The 12,833-nt window shown below is 27.5% G+C and overlaps 1 protein-coding gene across 1 annotated transcript; it reads left to right on the top strand.

Moving 5' to 3' along the window:
* Positions 1-1,459: 1,459 nt before the first annotated feature.
* On the top strand, positions 1,460-12,550 carry LOC100159432 (twist-related protein 2). Its single transcript, XM_001948844.5, has 4 exons — positions 1,460-1,792; positions 7,952-8,291; positions 10,972-11,104; positions 12,101-12,550. The coding sequence occupies exons 1-4, from the start codon at positions 1,739-1,741 to the stop codon at positions 12,294-12,296; spliced, it is 723 nt and encodes a 240-aa protein (XP_001948879.2). The 5' UTR covers positions 1,460-1,738; the 3' UTR covers positions 12,297-12,550.
* Positions 12,551-12,833: the final 283 nt, after the last annotated feature.

Raw genomic sequence — 12,833 nt, 5'->3', positions numbered from 1 at the left:
ATATCATTGAATTCAAATTTAATACTATCCATTATACAGTGACCCACTTGTAACCTACTGTACAGCAGAGCGACATACACTTACCCACCTTTTTTTGAATATAATTTTACTTTGATGTATCATTTAAAATTTACCCAGTAATTTTCTTGGACGTAAAGAAAAACTATCTAATAAACCATATAATATGACTGGAATTTTTTTCTTTTTGCAAATTAGCAAATTTTAACTTTATGCTAAGTTAAATTACTTTTTTTACAAAGTTAACTTTTAACTTAACTTAATTATTTTAAAATAACTTAACTTAACAAGTTAAAAAAATCGTTAACTTGCCATCCTTGCTTGTATGTATATTATTATTATATTTATAGCTAAAATACTTTTTACAAATGCGATTTTCATAATATATTTGTTTTTTATCTAAATATATGTGGTTATCTTTTGTTAGCTATTATCTAGATAAATATTATGAGATATATTATCTATTATCTTATTCAGATAAAATGTCAAGTAATTATCTGTTATCTTATCCAGTTAATTTTTGAATAATATCTCTACAACACACTTATCAGTTGACGTCGGTTAGGTCAGTTAAATTAGGTTTAGTCAGATAGGTCAGTTGAAGTTAAATCGCTGTTATTCCAGTCGAAGGTTATGCCCGCATACTGTATAGGTAGGTACTGTTTATTTATTATAGAGTGTGCCTATTTTGTGTTTTTTATATTGTTAGTTTAGCCAAGATATACAAGTGACATAAAAAATTCCGAAAGTTAAACCTTTGTTTTCCTGGCGTTTGCGGTTCTATCAAAATAATTTGGGCATTATTGTGGCATTTTTTTTTTTAGAGGTTCTTCGGTCAATTTTTTAGAGCATTTTTAAACAGTTTTTCAGCCACTGAGCCCTTAAGTCCATTGACCATTACTATAAAATATACATACCTATCTACATAATATTATTAAAAGTGTGCGTGGGGTCGTGTATTTGCGTGCTTGTGGACGATACGCAACGATAATCGCGTAAAAACCGGTAAACAACGCGTTCCACTGTTGGATATACACTATGGCCGTTTAATTCCATTATTCACTTCCACGGCACCACGAAATAGACTTACAATAATATATTTTAGTATAATATACTAATAACGAGACAATAACGAATATCGTACTCGGGTGTTGGGTGACAATAAGGCGACACGTGTTGGCACAGTTGTTGTCGTCTGTCCCGTTCTCCTCGCTCGTGCCGTGCCTACGTAGCGAGGGGGTGTGTCATTGGGGGGTGGGTGGGGAAGCGTGTGCCGTATACGTTTAATATAATAATAATAATTATAATAATAATAATAATAATAATAGGTAATACGTGGTTTTTTTTGTTGGTTTTTTCTTTCAATTATTTAAACAAGTGTAGATCCGTGTAATTAAAACGTTTTTTAGTTTTTTCCAATGCGCCACTCTACATATTTGCGTCTATACATATTATACAGTCGCTTCTGACGGATATCGCCACCGCCGTTGGTGTACGCGGTATGTAGGTATCTATATTATAATATTAGTACGGTTTTGGTTCCCGGACGATTCGAATGCTGCCATTAAAAATCCATCAACCGTTTTTCGCTCGACCCGTAATAGCTATATTATAATAGGTAACTATACCAACATTGTAGTATAGGTGTAGACGTCGAGTGGCCTCACTTGGGCGAAAAATTGTCTTTCTGCATCCCGATTAAAAAAACCAAACGACAAACATGAGTGAACCATCGCCCAGAGGAAACGAAGTGGACACGAGATCCGTTATACAGGTGAGTGATTTATTATGTCTATATATATATGACTGTCAATTTGTAGAAAAATGCATTCATTTAGCTTATTATAAAACATAGCTTTCTTCACACAGACTTTGAATTATGTTTACGAATTAAATTTTGAATTTTTTTTATTTTTTTTCCTTTACCCATGTAATTTTTTTTCGATATATTTCAACAATCCCGGTAAATTAAAACTTTTTACACGCATTGTATGAATTACTTTTTTGATTTTCGTCTTATATGAATAAAAATAATTATAATTAATATATTATACGTTTTATATTTTGATTTTTAATACATTTTTCGAGGTTTAAAATGTATTCTATACTGCAGTTTTTGAGATTCTAATGCATTATAGATATATAATATAAATAAGATTATAGATGAGGTCTTAAATACATTTTTAATATTTTTACTACATTTAATTCACAACCCTCTAATTATTATTAATTCGTATTGAATATAGGAATACGATATAACGTCAGTTTTTTCAATCATTTATTGTTATTGCACATTTGTACGTGTGTTTTAGTGTTTATATATACTTTCAAAAGAACGATACAGTCGTCGTATGTTAAATAATAATGTTTCATGGTTTTTTATATTTTTTACTAAAGATTGATCTAAAATTATCTAAAGATAACCTGCGTCGGTATAGCACGTATAGCCGGTCGATGTTGTGGTCCGTAGCTCTCTTAATATTATTAATACGTCGGACGAAAACTACATAACTAATAATATTATATTGTTATTAATCGAGTGTTTTTATTAAGCTGGTTAGCAGCAAATAGGTAGAAGGTAGGTTAGACGTGATAATATAAACATATAATAGTTGAAGCAGGCATAAAACGCGTGACTTATTCATTAATCAATAGTTATACATCGCTCAAAAGAAAATTGGGTACTTACTGTACATTTTAGTCTTAAAACTAATGCACTACCTAATAGTAGTACCTAATAAATGCCAATAGTATGTAAAGGTTTCTATACAAATAACATTATCATTATTTTATAAACTTTTGTTTAGGGCTCTGCGGAAATCGAAATGTTTGAGGTCCACTGTAGGTACCTATAGGTATAAATGGTATAAATGTATAATATATATTAGGTATATATTATATAGCTGGAGTGGCTAAATTTTTTTTTATTAAAATCTACTTAGAATATATTTTTCCTTTGCGGGTCGACTAACATGAAAAATAATTATTTTATTCTTAGGTCTATATCTATATATTTCTTATATATCGCTAATAAGATACCTAGTAATAAACATACTTACCTATATGATTAATTAAGTCGTAAGTTATCTAAAAATTAGAGTTACACATTCAATTTCTAAATAAGCTCAAAATAAATCAACAAAATACTGTTGGCATAACAGTGTGTCATTGCATATCGTTGGCTAGTTAATTATGATTTGGACAATAGTCGCTAAACTAACTGCTAAACGAAGATGCTGCTGAAATGATCATCAGAAAGTGTAGGTAGCCTGATGTTCAGCTTTGAGAAATTGCCATTTTATACGAACAGCTGATTATTCCGAAATATGTGTCTACTAAATATGTATAACCCAACACTTTAAAAAGGGTGATCGACTTTACAAGGTCCAAGATCGACCATAATTATAGCATAGTTTTAAAAAGTATTGGAGCCAAATTTGAAATACAATTTATTATATAACTTATAAGCTAGTAAATTAAATATACATATTTTTAGATTCTGAGTAGAGTTATGAATATTTTGATATTATATAATGAAGTGTGTTTTTTATATTTTATTTTTTTATCATCTGTATTACACGATAAATAGTCTAAATAATGGTTCAATTTTCAACATCTGCAATAACTTTTTTGGTGATAAAATGAATTTAGTTGGTATGTTCGATAGGTCAAAATTGAAAATTGATGATAGAGCCTGAGTGGAACGATGAATGTATTGATCTTACAATGATGTGTGATCTTTTTTTTATTTTATTTTTTCGTGTTTGTCATCACTTTTTGGCAGTAAAAATGCTATTTTCTTCAACAACATGTTTTCTAGTAAGAAAGGGAGTCTAGTTAGTACTTTGGGGAGTAAAATAAAAACAAATTTAGAAAAAACGAAATTTCTTACGCATAACAGTTTTCAAAAAAATTTTTGTATTATACCTATAGGATATATCTCTAGAAAATATAACCATGACATTTTCATTGAATCTTTATATTAACATTTTTTATACACCATAAAATTTATAAAAAATGCTATCTCGTTTTGAGCTATTTATAGACATTTTAAATTTTTTTCAATTTTTTTTCCACAAATGTCAATACATTTTTTTTCAGGGATGAAATACTTGAAAATGTAATACAATTGTATACACACAATGTTATTTTTAAATGGATTTTTTTCGACAACACTTAATTAAAAATAATTACTTTAATCACAATTATATCATAAAATCTACGTTGTAATATTACAGGTTGACAGACTGTCTTCACTCAGACGAGTTTTAGTAAAAATAGTGTTACCCACTTGCCTACTTATTTATTATACGTTTCCTTATATTTAAATCAAATTGTCTGAGGTATTTCCAATAGTTAAATTTAAATTATTCAATAAATAGGCACTAGGTAGTAGCTACAAATAATTATAATTCTATAAACATGGCACATAGGCTGTAGCTTGTAGAACCTTAAAACTTGTTAAATTTTACACTTTATTTATTGCTTGCTAACTAATAACTTACCTATAGATTTTACAGGTTATAGGCTGTACCCATCATATTAAAAACTATATTAAAATAAAAAATACTGATTAATAAGATCATAATTCACATTTTATTGGTGAAAGTTTTATTAATTTATAATGTATCAATTGAAATTCCAGAAATGCCATTCTGGCACAATTGATTCGGACTGATTAGACTAATCGACTGTATAATAATATAATCTACCTATATTATACTATTTATTATTTAAAAAATGTGATATTTGGTTTTCGTGGAAATCGTTTTTAGTAGTATAAAATTAGTATTATATATATTATATAGTTCCAAATATTTATAATTGACTATCAGAAAAAAGTATTTATTGGAGAGTAGGTACCTATTCAATAAATTAAAATGTGCTCGAATAGGTATAGGTACTTGTCGATGGACGGTATTTAAAATATGCATTCAATACATAAAAAAGTATTTGAATACTAATACTCAAATACTTTACAATACTTTCTGATATATATAGGTAGTTAGGTAATCAGGTAGTTATGAGCTTCCTAAGTTAGAATTTTCACAAATTTCGTTAAAATCACGAACATTTTTAATTTTTAATTTTTAATTTATAAATTCATAAAAATGTATCTATGACCTATGTACCTATATATAACTAAGATTTGAAAATTTGATTCAAAAAAGGATTCCCCGTAAGTTTTGCTACCGTCAACAAAAAAAAAGGTGGGAAGTGGATGTCGCTCTGCTGTACAGTAGGTTACAAGTGGGTCACTGTAATGGATGGTGTTAAATTTAAATGCAATAATATAATATCATTGTATAAGAAAAACGATTCTGAGCGAAAACGGTCAAACAGCCTATGATATTACTAAATATATTTGATGATATTAAGGTGAATAAAGTAATTTATATATAAACTATTTACGTGGAACCTGTTTTTAAATTTTCAATCCTTAGCTATAAAAGTTGAACATTTTATAAATTTTTAACTACAAAATAATTATACAATTTTAAATTTGATAAATTTTTTCAAAATTTGAACTTTAAATGTTTATAAAAAAAATTGTGCGTATGTATTTTTAATATATTTCAACTGCTGTTGTAGCAATATATCAGGAGTCTTGCATTAAATTTTCATGCTTTTTTACCCAACAAATACAATTTTATTGATATTTATAGAGAAAAAAACTAAAAAATTTGAAAAATCAAAAACGACGATGTCCGTAAACAGCTCAAAAAGAGTCAAAATATTTTCAAAATTTTATGGTGTATAGAAAATGAAAATATAAACATTCAGTAAAATGTTCATATATCTAGAGTTATTCGTTTTTAAATAACAATAAAATAACAAAACCGCTACATAAGAAATCGAGTGAAAATCCAATCTTGTAAAAATATGAACTTCAAACGCTCATAAAAATTTAATTTGATTTGCTTGTAGACATTTTTTTTTTTTTTTTTGATAAAGGTAGACAAAATTATGAATAAAGTTGTATTACATTTTCAAATGTTAGATTTAAAAATTTTTAATGGTCAACTCAAAATAATTTGCAAATGTTCGTGATTTTTCCGTATTTTGTCAAGATTTGAACTTTAAATGCTTATAAAAAAAACTGTTACTAAGGATTTTTAATATTTTTCAAATCTCATTGTAACATTATAGTAGGAGCGTTGTATTAAATTTTTAAACATTTTTACTCAATAAATAAAGTTTTATTGACATTCATAGAAATAAAAACTAAAAAAATTGGAAAATGAAAATGTCCCTAAACAGATCAAAACAAATCAAAATATTTTGAAAATTTTATCGTGTTTAGAAAATGCGAATATAAACAACCAGTGAAAATTTCTTATATATACGTTTACTTTTTAAAGTTGCACCAAAGACCAATATCGATTTTATCGCAAACCGTTTTTGCGTAAAAATTCCCGTTTTTCCTTAATTTTTATATTGTTTTTCCCGGGGCTTTTGAAAACTATTGGGAATTTCAAATTTTGACCTTCCCAATGCACCAACTAGATTCACTTTTCCATTGAACAAGATACTATGAAGAAAATCGAAGCAGTTTTACTACCCCAAACCATGATGACAGACACAAAAAAAAAATAAATAAAAAAAAATTTAAAAAAAACACACACATTATTGTAAAATCAATACATTCATCGTTCCACTTAGAATCTAATAAGTGCCCAAATTGGGCCACTGGTTTCACTTACAATATTATATATTATATATTACCTATTTAATATAGAATATAAGCAAAGTATTTTGTATTTATAATGTTATAAAGTTAGGTAGATATCACAGTTTTAAGGTAACTTGTGGTTGTCAGTAGGTGGAACCCCACCCCCCTCCCCCCCCACTCGCCAAACCACAACCACTTATTCGAGTAAATTATCTGGGAAATCATCGATTCCACCAAGACAGATTGCAGTAGGTTAAAACCCTTCGATTCCAACAATTTGTAATTGTATCTAAGTACCAATAGATTTCTCAAGATTGAGCAATTATTTTTGATAACGAAAAAATTCCAACTATAAAGGTCTAGGAATCTAGGATAAACATTGTTTATTAAACAATTATAAAAAAGTGCATAAAATTACCGAACAAAAATTATAAATCGTAATATCAACAATAATTTTTAAAATGACGTACATATTTATTATTGATGAAACGAATTTTATATTATTTATATATTTAACATTTTTTTTCAAATCAACTCAAATAGAAAAGTGAGTGCTTTCAGAAACTACCTAAATATTTATAAATCGAATTATTATATAATTGTATAATACGATTTTGGAGTAATTGTGTAATATTGTATTATTGTGTACACGATTAGATATTATATGTATAACGTACCTATATTTAGTGTTATTATAATAACTTATAAGTCGAATGTAAAAAATATATTTTTTAATTAATCAATAAAGTTTAGGTGTGTAACACGCGCTACCAAAATACTGGTAGTTGACCGAATCGATATAAGTAATTTTAAAACTGCATTTGTACTGGTGGAGTCATATCGCTGCAGACGGGTGAGTGCTGGATAAATAGTGAGCTCTAGGAAAAATCCTGAATACGCCACTGTTGCAGTATTGAGACTTGTCTAGATAAATAATTCATATTATACATACATTATAGTAATAATATTTAACTGCAAACTAAGTGTTCTTTTATTTAATATTATATATTTATATCAAAAGTACCTATCATTTATTTAAAAAAATGTACAATCAATTTATATTTTTTACTAATAATTATGGGTCAATTACGAACTTTCATTTAAACTTATTGTCTGTATTCAAGTTGTAGCAAGGTGTTCTCTTATAAAGTTAGATTTTATATATTAAAAAAAAAAATATCTTTCTTTTATCTAGTTAAAAAAGTATTTATCTAATCCAAACACTGAGTCTGGTGTGATATTATTGTTATTTCAATTTAGGAAAACGTCACTCGGACCGTGTACGTGAACAAACCGCACGTCGACACGGTGGTCTCGACGATAAACACGTCCTCTGTGCACTACGACCAAAGTTCGTCGGACTCGACCACCATTTGCACGCTCAACAACGTGTTGCCGCCAATGGGATACGACTACCAACACCATCCGCCCTTGACCAGTATCCAGATCGGCGGCCCCGGGGTACCACAGCCATCGGTATATGGCATGTCCCGCGACGAACATCAGTACTCGCCTTCAGTGGCGGGCATTGGCTCCAGCTGTTACATGCAGACCGAGGTCAAGTCCAGCTCGAGAGTGCGCTCGTACGAATCCGAAAGAGGTATAGGTGCTAATAAAACTATAATGAATAATAATAATGGTCATTCCACACCACTGTTTTTTGAAGCAAATGCGCAAGAACGTACTTACTTGAGTTTTACTCCGATATTGATATAATTGAATTAAAAAGCATATTTGAATTTGTTATAAAGTCTTCTAATTTAGTTAAAATATTTTTAAAAAAAGGTGGACAATTGGGTACCATTCTGCTGTACATTAGTTGTCGAGCATGTCGTTGTAATGGATGTGTTATATTTTAATTCAATGATAAATCATTTTATACGAAAAACAATTCTAAGCAGGGACATTTGTGTCAACCTAGCATACTTGTATAAATAATCAAAATTAATAGTTTAAAAAAAAATTATAAAATTCAAAAATATCTCATGGTTATAAATAGCGTGACTTTCCGGTGAACTTTTTGGGTACCTCCTATTAAAATGTCTTATGTTATCTATGAAAAAAAAAACTTTTATGAATTTCTAACTAAAAAATAATTTATTAAAATTATCATGGCTATAAATGTCTCGGAGTCAAAATAGTTTGAAAATTTTACTATGTATGTAAAATGCTTTGATGAATTTTGAAAAAATTTGAAATTTAAGTGAAAATAAAAATTACATTTATGAAGTTCCATTAATAAAACTTATAAAGAACCTAACATTAAATTGTAAACATATTTTCATCGAGAAAATTTTTAAAAAAATTTAGAAAATTGGAAAAATTTCAACAAGTTTTAGTACCTCTATAAAAAAGAATAAGTTCATCGGAAAGTTACACTACTTATAGCCATGAGATATTTTCAATTTTTATTAAATTTTTTTTTAACAACTAAATTTGATTATTAATACACATGTACCTATTTAGTATGCTAGGCTGACACAACGTCTCCTTCAGAATTATTTCTCGTAAAGGTACAATTATTTATCATTGGATTCAAATATATTAAGTTATAACACATCCATTACATTAATTTTTTGTTAGATTCTTCTCTACGAAAATTGTATTGATTTTACAATGATGTCAGTGTTTTTTAGTGTCCATCATCACCTTATGGGATAGTAAAAATGCTTTGAAAATCGACTTCGCCATATTTTCTGATATAGGAAAGTGAATCTAGTTTGTATTATGGGGAAAAGTTGACCAAATGTAAAAAATGTTTGGCAAAAGCTAAAAATTCTTAGTAGTTTTGAAGGAAAAACAAAATAAAAATAAGAAAAAACGGAGATTTTTACACAAAACAAGTTTTCTAAAATATTGACTTTGTTATTTGATTGTTACTTGGTTGAATTTTCATCGAATGTTTATATTACCATTGTCTATACATGATACAATTTTCAAAATATTTTGAATCTTTTTAAGTTATTTATAAGCACAAGAAAATTTTTATTTTTTAAGCCTATAAAAATTTTATAGCTTGATCAAAAAACCTAAAAATCTTTTACAAGATTTCTCATAAGTTTTTGTTGGTAGAAATTAAAAAAAAGTTGAGCATTATTCAACAATTATTTTTTATGAGCGTCTGAATTTAAACATTGGATATTCCCCATAAATTAACTAAAATGTCATAAAAATTTTCTTATTTTGTTGTAATTATATCAAAATAATTCAAAACTAATAACAGTAGAAACTTGAAATTTTCAATCAAATGTTGTAATTTTATCATTTTTTTTTTACATGAATATCGAACATTTTCAAAATATTTTGACTCATTTTGAGCTATTCATAATTTTAACTTTTGAATAACAACAAAATAAAGAAATCGTTTTATGAGAATTTGTTAATTTAATATCTAATGTAGTAATGTCTAATTTCAAACGCTCGTAAAAATATATTTTAACTTTCCGGTGAAGTTTTTCTTTGAATGTTAAATGTAGGAAATCATAAGGGGAATCCTGTATTATATTTTCAAAGTTTAGATATAGTATAAAAAAAATTTTTATAAATTTATAACTCGAAATAATTTTCCGATTTTCGTGATTTTAATGCTTCAAACACTCATAAAAAGCTATTGTGAACTTACACTCGACTTTATTTTTAATTTTCACTAACAACAACTTGTGAGGAACGCGTTATATTACATTTTCAAGTTTTTTGACCGTGCATAAAATATTTTATCGATAATTATTAAAAAGTAAAAACTAATATAACTCAAAATTTTCTTATGATTACAAATGCTCAAAAAATTGCAATGTCTCGCTAAATTTGATGGTGCATAAAAATTTCTGATACAAACATTGCTTGAAAATTGCATGATATCTACGTTTCATCGAGTAACACCAAAAACCAAAATCGATTTTATTGAAAACAGATTTTGCGTAAAAAATCCCATTTTTCCTTAACTTTTTTTGTTTTTTCAGGCACTTTTAAGAACTACAAATTTTGACCTCCCCAATGCACCAACACTAGATTCATTTTCCCACCGAAAAAGATACCGAAGTTCCGTTCACTCCGCTCACAATCTAAAATATCATTAATTAATTTAATCATTTTTATCATTGAAAATAGTAGCTAGGTACATAACAAACACACGTCTCGTCAGTCGTCAATGTAAATAATAACCACTAAATTCGTTGCTCCGCTCAGACTCTAATACAAATTATGACTCATTGAAATAATAGCAGGATATTTATAACACACATTTAATATAAACACAATCCATTTAATAATATTGTCCACAGACTATAAAAAATCCGCTTGTGACAGAGAACGGACCAGAATGCGAGACATGAACAAGGCTTTCGACCTGCTAAGAAACCGTTTGCCTAAAAGTAAACCACCTGGGAAGAAACTCTCTAAAATCGAGTCGTTGAGGTTAGTGTAAATTAATATATTAATATAATTTGTTCATATTTTATAGACTTAAATACTCGTAGTACCTAGTTGCCGCAAAAAAAATAATAAGAATCAATAACCTTGTACAGTGATGTGATTCCAATATAAAAAAAATATATATATTCTGAAAGGGCCCTTATTTTTAATGCTTTAAACCGACAAAATTACCCTCTCGACATTAGGGCCACTGACTCTGTACCTACGCAAAGCAAATTAAGAGTATGAGAGGTAAGTTTACCTATATTTTATAAATTCAGAATAGAACTTATACAGTATACACTTGATAAATAATTATAATAATATGAATGACTATTATAATAGAGACTTTAAATTGTATATTTTTACATACAATATTAGCTAAGATCCTCAATAAAAATAGGTAATTGCAAAATACCTAGATTAGAGGGGCGTGCTTAGGTATTTCAAGTTATATATAATTTTAAATCTAGTAGATTCTTATTATGATAAACGTTGATATCTCAAACTCAATTGAAATTTGATATCACCTTGAAATAACTACCATATTACAATAAAACACAATATATAATATAATCTATTATATAATATAAAATTGTTCTGTTCTCCTTAAGTTTATATACTTATATACTATACTTAATACTTATATTATTCCTAAGGTATAACTCATTAAACTCTCTTCCAAAATTCGATTTTTACGTGTTTAATTCTTTGGAATAATTAATTAAAATGCATGCGTTGTCCTTAAAAAAGAGTTAACTTAAAAATATATAACGATAAAAAAATAGTAATTTTTTTAGAAAAAAATTGTTTTTTAATGACTTATTAAAGTCAAATGAATTATGTAAGAAACATTTTTAAAAACGTCAATAGTTTTTTTTTTATAATTTATTAGTGTCTTACGTTAGATGTATCATCCGGTATAGTTACCTAATAATATAATATAGTAAAAAAAATGTGTAAACACCGCATTACGATTTAATAATTTGTGCACTGCAGGATGGCCATACGGTACATAAGGCATTTACAAGCGATCTTGGAGTATGGACCAGAGTACGAGACAAAACTCTACACTGTGCCGTCGTGTACCCAATACCTACCTCCACCGACGTACTACGGTTACCAGCCACCACAGTATGGTCAATGTTGGAACGCTGCAGGCGATTATCCTCCGAACGTTAACAACCAATATTAGTTATTAACTGCAATCACGTTCCGTTATATTAGGCTTACAATCGTACGTAATAATTTTAACATACCTATACAATAATATTATAGATTTATTAAAATATACGTACTATTATATATTAATAAATATTATATATCATTTATATGAATACTAAACACAGGTCGTACGAAGTGTATAATAATAATATTATATTCACTGCGATTTGATTTACGTGTAGTTGATTTTCTTCCTATTTCTTAATAATTTTTTACTTTATTATTTTTAGACTACCTAATAATTAAATAATAATATACCCCAATAAAAATACTAAAGTACATATTAATCGAAATTAAAATTGTATCAACTTATAGTTATTTATTTAAAAATTTAAGTAAATATATTTGTTTCAATAAATATGATGTATTTTAGGGAAAAAAATTGTATTATTATTAATTAAATAGGTATTATATTATATTTTAATAGGTACCTCTGGTACCTACCTATTGTTTTTCCGTATAATATTATAGTATATTATTATTATATATTATAGTATATTTATGCTAA

This window comes from Acyrthosiphon pisum, chromosome X (assembly GCF_005508785.2).
Source record: "Acyrthosiphon pisum isolate AL4f chromosome X, pea_aphid_22Mar2018_4r6ur, whole genome shotgun sequence".
Classification (NCBI taxonomy): domain Eukaryota; kingdom Metazoa; phylum Arthropoda; class Insecta; order Hemiptera; family Aphididae; genus Acyrthosiphon; species Acyrthosiphon pisum.
Note: the sequence above shows the minus strand (reverse complement) of the source record. Positions and strands in the feature narration are given on the sequence as shown.